The following is a 20,853-nucleotide window of genomic DNA, read 5'->3' as shown; positions in this document are numbered from 1 at the left end:
TGAGCAAAAGCTTCAAAGGTGTTTACATTGCTTAAAAAAACAAAACTGTTTTTGTAAACTTGACAAGACTGCCAGAAAAGTTCATAATTTTGTAAATTACTCATCACTTTTTAAATTTATGTACAACTTTAAGTTTTTAGACACCCTATATGAAGGACTGTGGCAGAAAATACCTGTTTAGCCATTCAAAGTCATTCATATCAGTATCTTAACTAATTAACTCTCTATGTAGCTGTCCACTGTTATAACTTGTTGACTCCTTAAACTACTGTAAGAGTATAACTTTAGTCTCCTTTATTTGCAATATTCCACTTCTGTTTGTATTGATGTGCTTGGTTTTCCTTCACCATAATGTTTAACTTTTTTATCATCTTAATGTCCTTCAACACCTTCTCATTTCCTTTCTGTAATCATGCTATAACCAGTGTACTCAATATTCAACATGGTTGTAATGTAGTTCACTCAAAATAATGTTGAGGATTTATTTATTTCAGAAAAATGTCAGACTTAAACAAAGACAAAAACATCCAACTCGTGTCCTTTAACAGTTTAGACAAGAGCCTTCATTCACTGCTCTGTAAAAGCTCAACGGTTTTTCTTTTGTTCTCACACAGCAGGCTGCCAGAGAAAGACAAACTACTGGTGGTGTTTAGTGATCTTCTTGGCGTGCTCCAAAACTAAGTCATAACGCAGAGTTTTAGAAGACCAGTGAGCAGGAATCCCCTCCAGACCCACCTGTGAGAGAAGTAGATTGTTCAATAATCAGAAAAATAATAATTGTATTGAAGAAGATAACATTAATTTCAGATTAGCACAGTCATACCTGAGCACCGATACAGGCGCCAATGAAGGATCCTCTGCTACAGGTGCATCCCCCGCAGCTCATAGTGTCTCTGATTGCCTGCTCATAGCGCTCGGCTGTCAGGACTCCATGTAGCGCTGCCTGGAACGCACCTGGCAAACCTGAAGAAAGCGACAGACAGGCCTTTCAACGGCTCATCCACATATTTTTTGAGAACACAGGGTGTTCTTGTTTATTCTTCATTCTGTTGAGACAATCATTAAAAAAAAAGACAACAATCATACCTCATGTGTTTGGAAACACGGCTGGGATTAGCTGCCGAGGTTTCTTTGATAGATTCCCCTTCACCTGATGAAGGTGTGCTGTAAACAACCAGAGAGAAAATAAATCCACAGACACTCAGAGACAATGAATACAAAATATGAGAGAAACTTTAGTTAAACTAAACATAACTATATTTCACTTCCTCTTTAGAGTCAGCATTATTAGTGGATACCACTTTGGTGAGAATTTTTAAAGTTCCCCATACATTAGTTTCACAGAGTTGACAGTAGGTAAACCCATAAATCACATGACTCAGTCCCATGACTCAGGCTGCATGCTTTACATACCGATGACCGCTTTGTCCAGGTCCTGTGGCTGCTTTCTGTTAGGGTCACTGAGCTGGTTGAGCACACAGTCCAAGGCTTTTGGATCTGGACCATTCAGAATGAAGTGCTCCAGGATCCTGAAAACAAACCAGTATTAAGTCCATTGTATAATTTAGTTCCTCCCATTTTTTATTCCATGTGCCTTTCTAAAGAAATCTAATCTGTTTTAACAAATGTATCTGCTTTTTAAAAGCTGAAATTGCATCCTCCTTCATTTATTTGACCCAATTTTGTATGAAGCAGGAATGTCAGCATTATGCTACAACAAAGTCTTCCAACACTAGTATATAAAAGATTTATATAAATATATATATATATATATATATATATATATATATATATATATATATATATATTACAAATGCATTAAAAGCTGATCACATAGATTTGTGTTCTTGTTGAGCCCATCTCCCAGTATCAGGGTATTTCAAAGGTTATCACTAGTTTCAGATCAAAGATTAGAAGAGGGAATCAGAATTATTAATCTTGTAGCGTATTTGATTTATAGAATAAAGCATACACACCTTGCAGCTGCCAGAGTCTCAGCCACACATTCATCATTATTCTGAGTGACACGGACTGCCTGCTCCACTTTGCTCAGCATGTCAGGCTTCCCTGCATAAAAAGCCACCACAGGAGCCATCTTGGCTATGCCATCGATCTGACAGTCGTTCTCACAGCCTGCAACAAACAAACATAAATTAAAGCTTTTTTTTAATGATACCCATCAGGTGTTGTAACGAAATCACTGCTGATTTACCCGTCTCCTCTTTGCCAGCATCCACATTCTTCAGGAAGCTCTTCAAACTTGCTTGTCTCCACGGACCTTCAATGGGCAGTTGAGGTCTTGGCCCTGGTGTGTAAAAATACAAGAATACCAACATATGAGTCTGTTTTATTCTTCCTTGATTAAAGAAAAAAAGGCACATTTCTGCCGGTGCTTCTTTACCTCCTTTTTCTCTGTAAGGATCATTGACAGGAGTGTCGTACTCTGACCCAGGCCCAAAGAATTTCAGGGTGCGCTGCTTCAGATCATCAGCATTTAGACCTGATGAAACATGTTTAACACAACTATGACAAGGGCAAAAATGAAAATTTACAAATGTACATCACACAAACAAAACAGAGATAAAACCGACGGCACATCTTTGTGGCATGGGATGAACAAGAAACAAACCTGCACTTTGTTTCCCAAACAGACACAATAAAACAGCATTGAAAAGACCAGCTATTTTAAAGTAATGACTATTCATTGTCTTATTGCTTTATCAGATCAATGAAAACAAAAATGCATCCTTAGATACTGTCGTTCAGCAAAGATTGTTTTGAATGATAATCTGGTTTTGGAGTGAAGTGGTAAGATTATGTTGAGAAGACGACTCTTTGTTGCATGTCCAGAAGAGTCACTGTTTTAAGTGTAGTGTCAACAACAAAGGAGAGCCAAACCCTGATAATGAAAACTAACACCACTCTTTTCCCCAGATAGCATACAGCTCAGATAACTCAAATTAAACTAGAGAGTTAAAGTGCCCATGAGAGCAGAGTGATGGGCCTACCTCCACACTCAGACAAGGACTCCAGCAGGACAAAGGCCTGATCCCCGTAGCAGCTCTGCTGACCCGTCTGCCTCCTGTAGAAAGGGTTAGCAGACTCTTGGCGAAACTCAGGGTTAGGATCCTGATCTAGAATCCCCTGCAGCTTCTGCAGATCGTATACCCAGTGCAGGGGCTGTGCTGCAGGGAACAGGTCATCAGGTTAACATAGTACGAAATAAATCCATTACACTTGGTCAAGAATGGAAAAAGGTCCAAATTAATTTAGAATATGGTGAAATATCTGTGCAAGAGAATGAGGGTGTGCTTGATTGAAATTACATGGTCATAAGGTAAATTTGATTAGATTTGATATCAGATGCGCCCAAGATTTTGTGCAGTTATTATAATATATGACAATAAATACCTGCGGCATCTGCAACAGCTGATCCCACGATGGCTCCTATTGCTCTGTTGGCCAGAGCTGTGGCCATCTGTAGAGACATCATTATGAAGTTTTTGCAGTTTGAGAAGATGGATGATGAATTATGGTTTCATCTCTTTACAGTGAACATGTTTGTTAATTGTGCTGCTCAAGATTTGATGTTACACTGACTTTTTTAGGCTGTTTTTACACAATTTTAGCATGGACAATTACATGCATCTTATTGAGAAATATTTTACATTGCAACTGCTTAGGTGGCAGTTTTTCTTGATTTTCCTATTTTTTTCTTTCTCATTTTTAATTAAGCAAAGAAATTAAAAAAAAAAAAGGAAAATAGGAAAAATCAAGAAATGTATATTTTATAAGTGCAATATCTGTATAACACACTTCATCTTGTCACCTTATAGGCTAATGTTAACAGTTTCATCTTGAATTTTAGGATCCTGCTTATAGGAATAATAATTTTAAAAAAATGCATAGAATTACGTAAAAACAGACTTCCTCTGAACTTTTGTGCTCTTGAAATGAACTTTAACCCCCATCATGTGAGTGGGTGAGTTTGATTATATCAGTGCTCTACCTCTCCGCCTGTTATCTAACTAGCATTGTGCTGTAGAAGTACAAAGTGTTCAGCAGCTGCAGGCTCAGTGTACGACATATGTCAACAGTAGTATCCCTTATTGATGTGTGACTTGATGTAAAGTAGTGCAGTATTCCATTAAACGACACCAACAGTATGCCTTAGTAATTTTTTGGACTGAAGCCTTTGCTAACTGTAGCTGCAGACTGCAGGCTGAAGCTAACGGTACGGTAGAGTCCGGACGTAAAGTGTTAAAACTCTTACCTTTAATTCCGTTTAATGTCTCTCTACAAACCAAAACTTATACTCAGGTTATTAAACAATTTCAATGCTTTTCCGCCTGTGGATTGTTCCCGTATTTAGACTTCATCATAAGACATCCGAGCATGGTCCCGCCTCCTTTGTTATGAAATGTTTGAGCTCTCTGGCGCCACCTAGTGGAGAACAGCATGATACCACCCATGTGGACATCATTTGAACTGTCTGAGAGACGAAGTTTACACTGGCAGGTAAGAGCAAGTAAGCAGCACAGGTATGGGATTAACCAATCTACCCGAAACATTAATTATCTGTCCTGGAGTTGCTACAACGGAAAAATCCTAAAGCATCCAAAATGTTTTAAACTAACTAGATGGCAAATGTATGCGAGTTATTTAGCAAATCATTGCAGATTCTCAGATGTTTATCTCTGTGGAAATATTTTACACTGATGAATTTTCGTGGGCCTATCCCCGGCATAAAAACACAAATCTGTTTTTCCCCCATGAAATTTTATTAAATCATAAATCAACATTTCAAACACGTTATATTACAGTTTATCCCATTTGTAAGACACTGAAGTATTGTTTTTACATTTTTTTGTAATTATGTAAGCTATTAGTTTGTCCACCTGAGATAGCAACAACAATGGAGACAAGTGTTTTTTATTTAAGGACAAAAACATGTTTGGAAATCATGAAATTCTTACAGTTTAAAATTGCCTAAATACCAGCAGAGGAAGTGTTAGTATACGTTTACAGTTAGTGGGTAGTTTTCATTACCATTTCTTCGAATCGTACTCAAGTATTTTTTTGTGGGATGTAAAGTGTTTATATTTTACATTGCATTAGTTACTGAAGAACAAAAAGAAGTGAAAAGAAGAAAGGATCCAAACCGTCCACCAACAGTGTGCCTGCAGCTGATTGGCTGACACCTCTGGTCCAGTGGTCAGGTGAACTAACCACACTGCTCATTCATAAATCACAGTAAATGCTTTCACAGGTTGGTCCTTTCCAGGTCAGTAACTCGTCAATAAAACATTTATTTTTTTAAGCTGACACCCTTTTCTAACCACTGTCAAGTCGAATGTTAACTAAAAACCTGATTTTGATCAGAACAAGCCACTGTTCATGCTGAACTGGCTGTGAGATGATGTAGGGACTGTCTACAAAGTGGTAAAAAAAGAGAGAAAAATAAAATATTCAAGAACTTAAACCTTGAATATGTTTTCACGAATAAATAGAATCTCTCCTGTTGGTTGGACTTTATCTATTAACACACAAAGATATGCTCAGATATAACGTGGTGGTCATCTTTTCAACCTACCCTCACTCCCCACCCCCTGATTTGAGAATAATTACTCAGTGCTTTATATAGATTTTAAAAACAGAATATTTAAATTTGACTTAGGAAGATTTGCAGACTTTAGTTTCTAATGATATGGAAATCAGATCACCACCATCTAACTTTAAAAATGTCTCAAATACCGTCAACTAAGAAAGAAAGATAAAATATTCAATAAAAAAAAAATATTGAGGCCGTTGAGTGTAAAATATTAAACACATTGTTTGTTTATTTATTTATTTATTTATTTATTTATTTATTTATTTATTTATTATTTATTATTTTTGTTCAGCGCTAATTCATAAAAAGCATTTTTATAAAGACACTTTTCAGAAGGAAGTGTTCCAGACTGTACTTTATAGAGACCGACCATTAATCCACAGTGAAGCAAATGACTTGGAACAATCAGTGAATGAAAGTGATATTGAAAAACTTCAGGCAGTAAGTATAATAAACAATTGTTGTCATTGTTGTTATCTGTAACAATCATAATAAAAGGAGGGCTCATGATGTTAATTAATTAGCAGATTAACTAAATTTACAGTTATTAACCGTCATCTACCACATATTTCATATGGCATTGAATCAATATAATATAATAATTCATTTCATATAGATTTATATGCTATCAAATAGAGATTGACCGATATGGATTTTTCCGGGCCGATACCGATACCGATTGTTAGTTGGCAAGGAGGCTGATAACTTTGAAGCTGAAATTAATTTGCAGTCAAAGTGAAAATATTGGTGTCAAAGTCTTCAATAATAGAAACTCCAACACTTAACTTCATTCAAATGTCTTCATAAGCATGAGCTTATTAAACAGCTCCCAGGCTTAGCAGCATGTTTTGTAAAGTTAAATTCAAACTTAAAAAAAAAGATAGCTAAAGTTTTCTACAGTAAATAAAGTTTTCCAAAATTTCAACATAACTGCAATAACTGTAATAACTGCACTGCTGATTGGCTGTTTCCCAAGTAATGGCTCTGCTTGTAACCAATCAGATGGTACTGTGGGTGGGACAGCGCTGGGGACTGAGTAGTGACTGCAGACAGCGGAGCAGCTGCATCAGAGCCGCAACAACGCAGTTTTAAAATTGTTTCTTATCGGCTGTCGTATCAAAAAAAAAGCAGATGCCGGCAAATATCAGCCCAGATAATCGGCCCGGATCATAATCGGTCTATCCTAACTATCAAATCAAACTAAAATATATCAAGTCATATTTTAAATCAAATTGCATGATCTTATGGCAAGGTATTATAAATGATATAACATGGTATGGAATTGTTCATCATGTTGTATCATACAGCACTGTCTCATATCCTAATGCATTCAATGGTAAAAAAAATTGTATTGTTCTGTACAGTGCTTACAACAACAACATACATTGTGTATTGTAGCTAATTGAATTGTTTGAGACATCTCACACATAAAAGCCCATGTGATGACATGCTCTTTTCATATTATGAATACATTTGGTTTTCGGTAAGATCAGGGAAGCTGTTGACTTTTAACCACAACATCTCAAACCAGTTAGTTGACGTTTACCCAAAGCTTAAGCCACAGTTTCTTTTTGATACTGACACCCAGTAAGACACACCCTCTGCCATCACTGACAGACATTCAGTCAGTGCACCCATTCATCACTTCCTTCAATAAAATCTTCCTCTTTGACACTGTGGGCCGCATGTCCTGCTAAAGAGGGGTGTGTTGTGTGCTTGTGTGTGTTAAGGGGGGTCAAACGAAGTACTGAGATTCCATGCAGCCTGCATTTATTTATAGCTATACCTCTTCCCTTTCAATTTGTAAATTAATATAACATGTGATCATCTTTAGCACACAGGACACGTGTACTTTATGTTGAGGCGCATCAGACTGAAAAAAATTCCAAAAATTGCCACATGGCCTCTCTGCAAAACTCTATGTTTCACTTTCTTCTTGAGTCAGGGCTAAGTGACACCTGTGCTCTGAATCCTCAGCAGGTGCACCTCCCTCTCTTCTCCTCTCTCCCTCCATGTCCCTGAATGACCCTGCAGCACATTCTAGCGCTGCGTCTGTGCCAGCAGCAGCAAATAAGACACCAGCAGCCTCTCCTGATATGTACTTCTCCGTCCTGCATCCATTATTTTTAGCTGGGATCCGAGCCTCCATCTGTGCTTAATATGGGAAAAGACTGTCTTATATTTGCAACTCCCTTCACATTCATCATGTCTTGTTTTTTCCTTAAAGCAAGTCGGCAAAACAAACACAAACCATCTTTATCCTTTTATTTCTCTTTAGACAACACGGCCCTCCACCTCCTTCCCTGTCCTGCCCTTTTCTCAGTCTGGATGGAGAGAGGACGCAGGATGAGCCTCAACTCCTCACTCCACCCCTTTTTACAGATCTGCAACAGACACTCAGGCTTGCACACAAACACTGGCACACAAAACTGTCACCCTAACAACCACAGCAACCCCCCAACTCAGCTTCACCCCACGTAGACACACACCTATGTCAAACTTAGCCCAGCCCCTCTTGTACCCTGTGCCCCTCTGCCAGTTGCCCATGTGAGGTTTTTAATAAGGTGGATGCAGGAGTTGGTCTTGCTCTCTTCTGGGTGACGCGGATTGGAAGGGGTTCTCCATACTTTTATAAATATTTTTGGTACCCCACAACGTTTATTTTCTGAAACTGCAAATAAACTTAGTCCATCTTAGAGAGGAGACATGAAGTGGACCTGGGTGCTTGTAGCAGTCTTGCTGTCCTTTTGTGGGCTATCGCTGGGCAAGGAGAGCCTGGACTTCCCCGAGTATGATGGCAAGGACCGTGTCCACGATCTCAACGCCAAGAACTATAAGTCTGTGATGAAGAAGTACGATGTCATGGTGGTTTACTACCATGATCATCCTGGATCCAGCCGCGTCGCCCAGAGACAGTTTGAGATTGAGGAGTTGGCCCTTGAGGTGGGTTCAAATGGACTTAAAGTGCACAGATAAGATTATGAGTATGAAGATGGTTGTGAGGATGGTTTGACTAAAACTAGAGATGATCTAGTTATAAATGAAGACTATATTGCTGGATGAGAAACTTGGCTTTTAAATTGTATGCTTGGATATCAATGGAAGGGGATACTTTTATTGAAATGGATGGAGATGAAAGTTATTATTTGGAAAGAGGTGAGGGATTTTTTTTTTTGTGATTCCAATTTTTAAATTTGTCAAAGTTTAATGTGATGCTAAAAGGTGGGAAATGGAAGAGCTGTGTGTGTGTGTGTGTGTGTGTGTGTGTGTGTGTGTGTGTGTGTGTGTGTGTGTGTGTGTGTGTGTGTGTGTGTGTGTGTGTGTGTGTGTGTGTGTGTGTGTGTGTGTGTGTGTGTGTGTGTGTGGTGAGGGGTGATGCACTCAACACACCTCTCTCACCATGCATATCACTCCTCAGGCCCGCTCTGAGTATGGATACTCAGCAGTTTTGTCATATCCTCTCATGGAGACATTACATCATCTCTCAATGCAAAGCTTTCAGCATCAAACCGCAGATGACCCATGTCAGTGAGGATCAAATGTCGCATGCAATCACGTCACACTCTCCAAGAAGAGTTAAATTTGCACGGTCTTGTCATTGTCAAAGCGAGGTTGATGCCATGTCCCTGCAGAAATACAACAGCCTTTGTATTTTGGACCAAAAGAAAATGTTACATGTTACAGACATAACTATGGTTTCAAAAGAAGCTTGGCCAAAGTTGATACCACTTGTGGAATGCTGCAGTTTTTTCTGCTGTTTGGCTGCAGTTTATTAATGGTGATTTATAAACGCATACACTGGGCCATTAGACAGACACAACACTGTTTCCACAGAATTTAGAATTAGTGCTTTATATATGCAATTGATGTATTTGTATTGTCAAGAAAGCTGCAGGCATTAAGAGTTTTTATTATTGTCTTTGTGGAGACAGGAACAAGCAACACTCAAAGCCTGGTTTGATGAGGAAACAGTTATTTGTTCAAATTTTTGAAGTGAGCTTTGTGGAAAAACAAAACTTTAATGTTCTGTTAACCAAACTGGGGGAGACGAACTGTGACAGTTCATCACAAGCAGGAAAATATTAATAACCAACACAGCTCAGAGAGAGGGAGCGATGCTGCTCCTCTCAGCATATCTCATCCTCTCAGCAGCCTCCTGTGTCTCTGTAAGGGAGCGTCAGGGCTTGGTCTCTGGGCTGAAGGCCAGCTCTGGAGGATCTGGCTCCAGGAGTGCCGCCTCAGCTCTGCACTGTGATTGACACTTGCAGTACTGTACTCGTCAGCGGATCCCGTAGTGTTGAGCATCACTGCCACCACGCCAAAATAGTCCCTGTGTGGCTTGTGGCGCTATATTTATCCCGAGCTGCTTTTGTGGCTGGTTGAGATCCCTGAAGACTTGTGTTCCTCCTCCTGAATGTATTCTGATTTACATTTGATGAGGATTTAATATTAGTAACAGTCAACAGCAAAGGGCTTTTAATCCCTGAAGATAGTTAAGGCTTTCCATGTCTTTTAGGTTGAATGAAAAGTGATGTGATGGGAGTGACGAGTGCCTCCTTAGGTTAAAGATTAGATTAAAGTTAATCTGAATTACACTCGCATTGAAAACAAGTTTTAAAATGAGAAAGTTTTGTTTCATTCAATAGATGACTTGTATTTTTAAACCCCAGCGTTAATAAAAATGAAATTGTCAGTAGCAGGCAAGAAATCCCATCATGTGGAACAAAGCGCTGACATTTTCAGACCTTTTTTTTTTTTCAATTCTGTAAAAATAATAAGTGGAGAGCGGCAATGCATTTTGAATTCTGTGTGTCAGAAGAACATGCAGGATCAACCTCTGAGATGAAATACTATCCTGATGCTGCATTGGTTTAACTTTACACATAGTTTGAAGGGTTTGGTTGCTCTACAGGAGATACTGTATATCAGTGACAGTACTGCAGACACTTTATCAGCACCAAGACCTCCAGGCAGCTTTGTATGCTGCATTTTTGGAGAAGAGTCAAGCATCAAACTTTCAGTACTCTATGAATAAATGGGCAGAATAATAACAAGATCACTTTTTTTTTCATTTTTAAATCATTTTTCACAAATTCAAATTTGCATCACCCCTAATTATCTCTCATTTAAACTTTGTTGTGCAGGAAAATGCAATCATAACTGTATCTATCCACATCTGTTTGTGTGAACCATGCTATCTTTGACTGTAGTCTGCCTTACTTGCTTGAATAGCAGAAAGCTCTGATACTGGCCCTTTAAAAGTTTATTTTAGTCTGCATAAACAGCTACAGGGTGAGGTCTGCAACAACATGTACCATGACGCAAAAAACAGTGTAGGTTACTGTAAAACTGGAAATGGATGTCCACAGGGAATATAACTTTACCTAGTTCCTCTTTTGCATAAAAACAACTTAAAGATATAAAAGTATGCATAGTTAAACACAGTTCAGGTAAAATCTGAATTGCCCTCTACTTTTTTTTTCTTCACAAACTTTCACTTCCATGAGTTAAAGTCTTACAAACACCCATCCCTGAATGGTTAATTTAGATTTAAAAACATGCAAAGCATTGTTGCACAACCTGTGAGATGTCCTGGTTAGATAAACTATTTATGACAGAAAAAGCAGCTGCTTGAGATCCCTGCCACCAGTGTGCAACCGTGTGTGTGTGTGTGTGTGTGTGTGTGTGTGTGTGTGTGTGTGTGTGTGTGTGTGTGTGTGTGTGTGTGTGTGTGTGTGTGTGTGTGTGTGTGTGTGTGTGTGTGTGTGTGTGTGTGTTGGAGGGTGGGGGGTTAGGTGGGTGTGTGCCCTACAAACACATTGCATCAACACTCAAACCACTTCCTGAATGCAGTCGGGCTGTGAATGTGGCCTCGCCATTGGCTGCAGGAGCTGTCAGTCATGAGGTTCAAGTTTCATACAGATTTAGAAAGTGCATAAGCAGCGCTCTGAAAAGCAGGCTTTTATGGTAATGAAACCACTGAGTGAGATAACTTTATTAAAAAGGTGTCGGTGCAAATGAAAGATGGGCATCAACACTCACATTCATGCACAATCACTCTGGCATGTATTCTCATGTTTTATAGGCAGCAAACTCAATAACTCTCAGTTGTATGAGTAAAGTGTGTCTGTTTTTACAGCTTGCAGCACAGGTCTTGGATGAATTTGATGATGAAGATATTGGAGTCGGCCTCATTGATGCAAAGCACGACAAAGCCGTTGCAAAGAAACTAGGTAAACACTCCACTCCACACTACTTCATGAAAAGTCTGTAGGTGCAGACCAGATTTTGGGATCAAAAGTGTTTTAGTTTTGTTATTTAAGAAAAATCTTCCTCTCTCTCCTGCATATAAGCAGCATCTGGTTTTATGCAGAAAAAAAGCTGCATGCACAAATGGGACAGAGTTCAAACTGACAGCTATGTCTTCATGTAAATCTAACAAACTGTCCACTCTCAGATCTTGTCTGCAACATCAGCTTGCAACATCCCAAAATCTGATCATACCTCCAAGATACAAATCATTGTCAAACAATGGACGATGGATATCCAAGACTCTTTAGGCCATAATCCAAGTTAAGACCAACCTGTTAAAAAAATTTAGAGGATGATAGGGTCAGTTTATCCAAGAAGCATGACTCTGGTCTGGGTGTGAGGTTACATGCTAACATCATTTCTCTTTTCAACTCCAAGGCCTTGATGAGTCCGACAGCATCTTTATCTTCACAGAAGATGAGGTCATAGAATATGATGGCGAGCTTGCAGCAGACACACTTGTGGAGTTCATCTTTGATGTTCGTGAGGATATAGACTCCCAGTTAATAGCCTGCCTCATTAAAGCAAAAAAGTCTAGTTTGCTCTCTTGGAAGATGATCCAATGAAGCTCACTCTAACTTATTCTTTTCTTCAAAGGTTCTTGAAGACCCAGTGGAAATTATTGACAATAGTCACGAACTGAAAGGCTTCCACAGCATCGACGAGGACATCAAACTGGTGGGCTACTTTAAGAGTCACAAGTCAGAACGTAAGACTCTGTACTGTGATGGCCTGATTACCTGTCCAATGTGTTGCTTCTCATAGTAATTGCTTGTAGTGATGTATTAGGCTGACTGGCTCTGTTGGCTGGATTCATATTTGAGCTTTTTGAGGTTGTATCCACGTGAGCAGCACACTAGATGCTTCATCAGTAAAAATAGAAAGTCTACATTAGTAGATTATACAGAGGATGATCCACTGAAATAATGTCATGGATGTCTTTAAACTTTCAGATTTCGAGGCATTTGACGATGCTGCTGAAGAGTTCCATCCTCACATCAAATTCTACGCAACATTTAATCCTAAGGTGAGTAAAGGCTTTCCAATCTCAAATTAAAATCTTACAATCAGTTTTAGGTATAGTTTATCATAAAAGCTAGTTTTAGATTATTGATGTCAGCTATCACTGTCAAAACTTTTACATAATTCTACATAAAGGCTCTTTGACCAATCCCAAACACAAATTACCCTGCTTGAATGTAACACACCACCAACCTTAAAGATCTCCAGCAGCAACGAGGGGTCCAAAGAGGGAAGCCGAGCTTGACAAACAACAATGATTTCTACCATACTACTGTTGGAAACTTTTGGCAACAAGTACAAAAACAACTCATATCACTAGGCACAAGTAAGTCTGATCAGTGGCCAAATCTCAATGTTCCTGCTGGCAGTTCAGTTCAAAATTATCTTTTCTTTTCTTTCTTTCTTTTTTTTAACCAATATACTTCTATTAGTCAAAACAATGTAAATTCAATTTGGAAAAAAAAGGTCTTACCGATATAAAAATATATATATATAGAATAGGATTTAGTAATCCTTGAAGGGAAATTCAGAGTCACAGTAGAATGTGTAGAGTGAAAAAAAATAAAGAATATACAAATAGAATAATATAAAAGGTGCAAACTATAAAAAAATGTTCATCAGTGATGACAACTTGACTGTAATTCTCCAGTAAACCACCACCAGGTGAAGAAGGCCACCTCCAGGTGAAAGCCCTTAATGTGGCATTAGTGTCTGGTGTTAGCTCTATTAGCCATGTCTTTGAATAGCATGATGTGGCTCTGTCCTCTGGTTTGCTCTGATTCTAGTTTAGCACGGCTAGCTTGTCCATCTTATTGGAGATAGATCTTACATTCCTCATAACAATGGATGGAAGGACAGGTCGCTGACAGCTGAAAACAGCTGAAAATTTGTCTGTAACAAACAAATAGATACAAGTAGGGTCTCTGGAGACACTCAGGAACAAAAAAAGCAAAAACACCACTGTGGACCCAACCAGCTTGGTGTCGCTGGCCAATGAATAAGACATAAAAAGCAATAACAGGCTTCAAACACAAAGATAACTAAAAAGAGAAGAAAAAAAGGAGAAAAAATACAACAAAGAGCTGCTGCAACAAGCTGCCAAGTGAGGAGCTTAGTAACTGTATTTAAGTAACTGCACATACAAAAGATAGTAAAGACAGAATTAGGTAGATAAGGCTGTAGAATACATTTATTCTTAAACACAGGCTGAATTATGTTTCCAAGGCATCAACATTGGTTTAAATTTCTTGTTGTCTCATTTTTTAAATTTCCATGTTACACATTTTTTTTTTTTCCATCTTTTGGGGTTTTCTCTGGGAGCCCCATGTTTCTCGTTTCATTGTTGTGAACTAAGGGTAATCCCCTCATGCCAAGTCTGCAAATATGCTCACTTATGGAAAAGTCAATGCTTGAGCCCTCATACACTTTGAAATTTGACAGTGGGAGAACCCTAAGCCCTCATGGACTAAGTGAGGACACTGAGATCTGGCCAATGAGCAGCTTGGGCCACTTTGAGCTCTTTAGATCAGTACTGTCCCAGACCACTGAGAACTTTTTAGGCCATCCAAAAATCATTCTTGATTTTCTCCAGATTTTAAAGGGTTCAAATGTGGGAAACTTAATGGGAAAACATTGAATCTGTATTTATGTTCTTAAAAAAAAAAAAAAAATTCTTTTGAAACTTACTTGGCAGTCTAAAAAGAAGAATTCCAGATCAAGTGTCGAGGTAAAAACGTGGAGATGGGTTTGAACCTTTTTTCCCTTGGAAAGGATGTACAAGATATTTTGAAATGTGACATTGATTATACAAGAAACAATCCCATCAATACATTTTGAGGGAGTTTAAGGACATTCAATGAGCAAAGGTACTTTAACACTTTTTTTGTGCTACAGATTGCCAAGGCTCTGGACCTGAAGCTCAACGAGGTCGACTTCTATGAACCCTTCATGGATGACCCAGTTGTTATCCCAGGAAAGCCTTACACTGAGGATGAACTGGTGGACTACATTGAAGATCATGACAGGTTCGTCCTCTTAACAACAACATAAAATGTGTGATTAAGCATCAGCTTAGCTTTTTGTATATCAAAAAAGTAAAAGAAAAACCAACCTATCGTCTTTTTCTTTATGCTTCTAAAGACCAACCTTGAGGAAGATGCAACCACACAACATGTACGAGATCTGGGTAAGAACTCTAAACTGACATCATCTCAACAAATTACCACCCCAATTCCAAAAGAAGCGTTATCAGTTACAGGTGCATCTCAATCAATTAAATTGTAGTACAATTCAAAAACTAAAACTCATATATTGTATGAGTGATTAATTCGGATTAATTAAGAATCAGAATACAAATCCTAAATACTCTACTTGTCTCAGGGGAAATAATAAACACGCCATAAAATAATAAATGAGTAAGATGCACAAGAGAGTTGGAAAAAGCTTTGTACAAAGCACTGATAATAGACTGATAAAAGTAGTTGTGTTGATAGTTTGATTTGTGTGTGATGTGATCGATTACAGTTGAGAAATTCCAAATTCACTATCTCAAAAATTAGAATTACAAGCCTTATTATATAAAACGAATAAAGGATTTTCACTTTCAGAAATGTTGCTCTTCTGGAAAGTATGTTCGTTAGTATTCACTCAATACTTGGTTGGGGTTGCATTACAATGTGGTGTGGGATTGGAGGCCATCAGCCTGTGGTGCTGATAAGGTGGTATGGAAGCTCAGGTTGCTTTGGTAGCAGCCATTAGCCCTTCTGCGTACAGGGTCATTCAGAGAAATCTCTGGCAAATCACGCACAACATGGTCATTTAATCAGATTTTGGCACTTTTGGAAGTGTAGGTATAAACCAAGTTAGGCTTTAAATAAATTCATCATCTTCATGAAGATTTTCAACAGAAGGAAGACTCGAGTGGCATTTCCTGGTTAACGGCTGAATTGCCTCTGAAGGTCATAAACTACATTAGACCAACACAGGCCAATGATATGACACCCCAAACCATCACTGACAGTGGAAACTTTACACCTGATTTCAAGACACTTGGATTCTGTGCCTTTCCACTCTTCTTCCACTCTTGGGGTCCTTGAATCCATAATGAAATGATAATGCTTTTAATCTGGAAAAGGGACTTTGGACCACTGAGCAATAGCCCAGTTATTTTACTGTAATCCACAGATTTGAGGGGGTGAGTTTGTATTCTTAAAACCATCACACAATCAAAATTAATTGATTTTACATTTTACAAAGACTTCCAGCTTTATGAAATTGAAGATGTAGACCAGGAGTCTGTTTGTTAAACTTTTTTTCCCCCAAGACTCTCAAAACCTGTAAAAAGTTTTGATGTACATTTATTTTCGTCACAGGAGGATGATGTTGATGGTGAACACATCCTTGCTTTTGCAGAGGAGGCTGACCCAGGTAATAATACAGTGTCTAGCCAGTTTTAATCAGAATTTACAATTCAACCAAAAGAAATAAAGCTTGATTGTCTGCAATGATACTTTACATGATTTTACACTTTCCTCTCCTCAGACGGTTATGAGTTCCTTGAGATCCTGAAGGAAGTTGCCGAGGATAACACAGACAACCCTGACCTCAGCATTGTCTGGATTGACCCTGATGACTTCCCCCTGGTGAGAATTTGACGAGAGGTCTAAGATCTCGACAAAGCACACCTAGACTCAGTTAAATGACAACTGAGATCTTTTCATTAACACAGTTTTTCTCTTGCAGCTTCTGCCCCACTGGGAGAAGATCTTTGGAATTGACCTGTCCCACCCACAGATTGGTGTTGTTGATGCAGATGATGTAAGTAGTATTTCACCACTTCAGACACAGGTGACCTTTGCTCTTGTGTGTTTTGCGGCTCACTTTGAAACATGTAAAAAGCTCAAGTAATTCCCCAGGAAGACTGTCATTTGCTCCCTGTCAGAAGAGTTCAATATGTTCTCCATTTGGCCAGTGTTGTGCATGGTTCAGTCTATGAATGGCCCCCTCACCGCCTGACTTTCAGAAAGGATGGGGTATAGGGTGCCAAAATGCACAACTCCTGCCAAAGGAAACCAAAGCCATCTTCAAGGCATGAGGCTTGGTTTTTCATGGCCAACCCATCGCATTACCACTAAACAACTTTGATTATTTGTTGTTAATGACGCCCTGCAATCTTCTTCTTAATCCAGACATATGATAACTAAAGAAAGGGGAATAGTTGTGGTGACTCATTCATTTCTTTATCTCAGGAAGCTGAACCAGACTGTTTTCATCTATTAGCAAGCACAGCTGTTCACAAGGATGTATCACAGACTGGTTCACCAGCATCATCCTGTACAATACGTCTTTCCATGGGTGACCATGTGACCCCAGTGACGTCTGTTTCTTAATTTTCCTAGATACACTAGTTATGGGTCCAATCTGTTCGGCTTTTTCCCCCCTTGATCTTGACCAGATGTTTTCCTGCAGCCAACTGTTTATGGCCCAAAAGGTCAGGATGGGGATGGCCTCTTTCTAGTGATATATTCTCTGCCAGTGAAGAGCCCGGGCCTCTTCTCCTGACAGATCAGGCTTTTCTCATGACAGATAAGGGTTGATTTGTTCCCCTAAAGGTCAGTTTGACCAACATGCTGCCCAGGTGCTTGTGGTTCAGCCAGTTGAGTACAAGTCCCTAGACGACTGTCGGGTATGGTGTGGTTGCTCCTTTCTGAGAACTTGGTGATCATCGTACCATCACACCCCTTTTTCCCTCAGGGACCACTTACTCTGTTTGACATCAGTCAGGCTATCAGCTTGCCAGTTTTCACCCCACAGCCTGGGATGTGGCAGCTTCATCCAAAATCAAAGGCTATCCTGTCCTGTTCCAACCTAAGAGTTTCATACACTGTCTACTGAATGGCGGCTGTGTCAAGGGTGTGATATCTGAGATTACTTCCTGTTCCTTTGATTGCTTAGCATAGGGTGAACATTGTCGTCTTTTTACTGTGGCAAGATCAGCTTTTTTCAGACTCCTTGGTCTGTAAAGGACACATGAAGAGCTCTTGTTTCACTATTGGTGGTTTGCCAATAGCCTATGGGTAAAGCAGGTATTACTTACTGTCTGTCTAGGTCATAGAAGGTGAAATAAAATGGGAGTTGTGATTTTAACTAAAGTTCTGATTGCTGAGTCATCATTGGCTGTGTCTTGGACTTTGATATGAGTGATTGATTACATATGATTGTTAGAAGTTGCTTGCATCAGCTTGCTGTCTGGTCCATGTTATCACTTATCTTATCTTAGCCTTCCCTAAATGTTGGCACTGTGTACTTGGTTACTGGAAGTTGTCTCTAACAGGAACTAAACTCAGTGATTGTAATAACGTAGTGCACGACTCACTGTGATTGGTTCTTGCTCTGTAGGGTGACAGTGTGTGGTTGGACATGGATGATGGTGAAGACCTGCCCTCCGAAGACGAGCTGGAGGATTGGCTTGAGGATGTTCTGTCAGGTGAAATCGACCCTGATGATGACGATGATGACGATGATGATGATGACGACGATGACGATGATGATGATGACGATGATGATGACGACGATGACGACGACGATGATGACGATGACGACGACGACGACGATGATGACGACGATGATGATGATGACGACGATGACGACGACGATGATGATGATGATGACGACGATGATGATGATGATGACGATGATGATGACGACGATGATGATGACGATGATTATTAAATCATCAAGTCATATTCTTTCTTCTGACCAATGCAGTTTCAAGTCGACATCATTTACATTGTCAGTCACATCATTTTGTATCCTGTTCTCATTCTGAACATGACACTTCATTTTGATATCTCATCTTTTCATCATCATTTCTCTTCATCCTATAAGAACATTATTCCATAACTTATTCGTCCCCCTCCTCTCCTGCATATTCAGAGCTCCATGTAACAAAACAGGAAGAACCCACAGTGCCTTTTTTACAACATGTAACACTGTCTGGTACAATAAAAGAAGAAATTCTTCAAAACTTTTCCATCTACTGCTATTATTCACCTTTCATTTCCAAAGTACTGTTTCAGTGTTGTATGTGTGTGTGTTATGTCTGAGTCCATCTGTGGAGAGTGTTGCAGTTTGAATGTATTTGATTGCCCTCTTATTTTCATGTTTTCCCCAGTATTTGAAAAACTGAAGCCTAATCCTAAGGTGCTAGCAGGCTTTTCTGACGGGTCTGAAATATCACTAACCTAATCTGTGAACTCAATGTAACACTGTACACTGAAAGTGGTGTCCATGGATGTTTTCTACAATGACGAAATATGACAGCAGCCATATTCTATTTTTGTAACAAGAGAAATTTGATTAACTGTAAAGTCTTAAATAAATGACAGCTTGGACAGAAATCCCAAGTGTATAGCTTCTTTAAAAATGTGTGTGAGAGAGAATGAGTTATATATTAACCAAAAAAATATAAGACCATGAGTGCATTTCACAACTATATACTAATAGTAATCTGAGGATGAGACAAACAGATAACTACAGCATTTATGACTCTCTAATCATATTTTTTACTAGTAACCGCCATTTAGTTATTTGATTGGCCGAAGAGTGACAAACAATACACATGAATGTATAGTCTATTGCAAAGTAAGTTCTAATAGACCACCGTGTGTTCAGTATTTATCATTTCTGAGGTTGCTATGTCTATCTAATCAGCCAATAAGTTCAGCTTGGGATGTCAGTGTACCCAGTAGTCTCAACTGTTCAAGGAGACGGGAATGTGAGTATCTGATCCAACTCAGACTGGAGCCACACTGTCTCTGTAAACAGATGACTTTAAGGCCAAATGTGAATGTGCTTGACACATATAGAGGCAATTTACAGAGATAACCAAGGACAAACATACAACAGTGGAAAACTTTCACCACACTTGCTTCTTGCACAGCTACTAGCAAAAGCTGTTAAAAGTTCAAGTAACCAAAAATAACGTTACTGATTAAAAATTATTTATTTATACTGCTTTAATAGTTCTACTACCACCTAAAATAATAATAACAATAAAAATAATGAAAATCATCACCATCTCCTTTTTCTTCATCATCATACTGCTTTAAAAATTGTTCCTCTGATTCCACCTTCACCTAGACTCTGATCTGTTGACTTGCAGGTCAAGTTAATGTTAAACTGAACACTGAAGATAACTGTTGACAAGGTGAAGAGAAGTTCCCCAGAATTATTTATGTTGACATGTCTGTCCTCATTCAGCTCAGTTAATTTAAACACAAGTGAGTGAGCCCCCCCTCCTCCTATCCTTTTTCCCCAGGTGAGTGTGAGCGGGGTGTGTGGAGTGCAGGCATGTGCAGGGGATTGGTCACCACCACCAAAGACTCAAAAACCTCTGTCATCAAAGTCTGACTGTGACCATAACTCACAAACTGGGCCATTGCATAAACACATTTCCTGTAAACCCTGCCTGCTCCATCTGTGTCCCGCCTGGCCTTGTAACAGCTTTGTCACCACTCCAGCCACACCGCAGTTGGCAGTTTTTGATTAGCTATGTGCCCGCAAGCAATAATTGTTGCCACTCACAGATAAAAGCTCATGAACCAAACCATTTTTTGGTAAAGGATTACTCTTAGGAATTAAATGAATAAATACTTATAAATATATTTTGGGGGGAATCATAAGAAATTTATGCAAATTGGCTTTTTCCAGAATGATTTGCATCCACCATGTCTCCCACCGGAAGGAGCTGAAAGCAGATGACGTCATGTGACAGGAATCACTTAGAAACTACTTTTCATGAACCAAAATCTTTGTTTAGTTGTCTAGTAGAAAACATTGAGATTTTTTTATTGTGAGTAGAAAATGACAGTGATACACTTCAGCAACATTTTTAGCCGGTAGGGCAA

The 20,853-nt window shown here is 39.1% G+C and overlaps 2 protein-coding genes across 2 annotated transcripts; one reads left to right on the top strand and one right to left on the bottom strand.

Annotated features, from left to right (window-relative positions):
- Positions 1–478: 478 nt before the first annotated feature.
- LOC141804755 (crystallin J1A-like) lies at positions 479–4,430 on the bottom strand. The gene is made up of 10 exons (XM_074689368.1): positions 4,274–4,430; positions 3,412–3,478; positions 3,009–3,185; positions 2,402–2,500; positions 2,213–2,305; positions 1,977–2,133; positions 1,414–1,529; positions 1,087–1,164; positions 824–963; positions 479–735 (listed from the first exon to the last, which is right to left on the bottom strand). Exons 2-10 carry the CDS (start codon positions 3,476–3,478, stop codon positions 637–639), a joined length of 1,026 nt encoding a protein of 341 aa, XP_074545469.1. The 5' UTR covers positions 4,274–4,430; the 3' UTR covers positions 479–636.
- casq1a (calsequestrin 1a) lies at positions 4,028–19,289 on the top strand. The gene is made up of 14 exons (XM_074689367.1): positions 4,028–4,234; positions 4,373–4,518; positions 5,119–5,219; positions 7,890–8,554; positions 11,751–11,844; positions 12,302–12,402; positions 12,521–12,632; positions 12,877–12,950; positions 14,840–14,970; positions 15,086–15,131; positions 16,318–16,372; positions 16,487–16,587; positions 16,688–16,762; positions 18,344–19,289. Exons 4-14 carry the CDS (start codon positions 8,318–8,320, stop codon positions 18,674–18,676), a joined length of 1,359 nt encoding a protein of 452 aa, XP_074545468.1. The 5' UTR covers positions 4,028–4,234; positions 4,373–4,518; positions 5,119–5,219; positions 7,890–8,317; the 3' UTR covers positions 18,677–19,289.
- The last annotated feature ends 1,564 nt before the right edge of the window (positions 19,290–20,853 follow it).

This window comes from Halichoeres trimaculatus, unplaced genomic scaffold (assembly GCF_033239565.1).
Source record: "Halichoeres trimaculatus isolate MK-OKI-2021-1 unplaced genomic scaffold, fHalTri1.1 fHalTri1_scaffold_15, whole genome shotgun sequence".
Taxonomy (NCBI): domain Eukaryota; kingdom Metazoa; phylum Chordata; class Actinopteri; order Labriformes; family Labridae; genus Halichoeres; species Halichoeres trimaculatus.
Note: the sequence above shows the minus strand (reverse complement) of the source record. Positions and strands in the feature narration are given on the sequence as shown.

Bases quoted from the DNA above. Each gene is read 5' to 3' on its own strand.
- casq1a (XM_074689367.1), top strand. From the start codon at position 8,318: ATGAAGTGGACCTGGGTGCTTGTAGCAGTCTTGCTGTCCTTTTGTGGG. The intron at 8,555-11,750 runs GTGGGTTCAAAT...CTGTTTTTACAG, and splicing joins TTGAGGAGTTGGCCCTTGAG to CTTGCAGCACAGGTCTTGGA. The intron at 16,373-16,486 runs GTAATAATACAG...TCCTCTCCTCAG, and splicing joins TGCAGAGGAGGCTGACCCAG to ACGGTTATGAGTTCCTTGAG.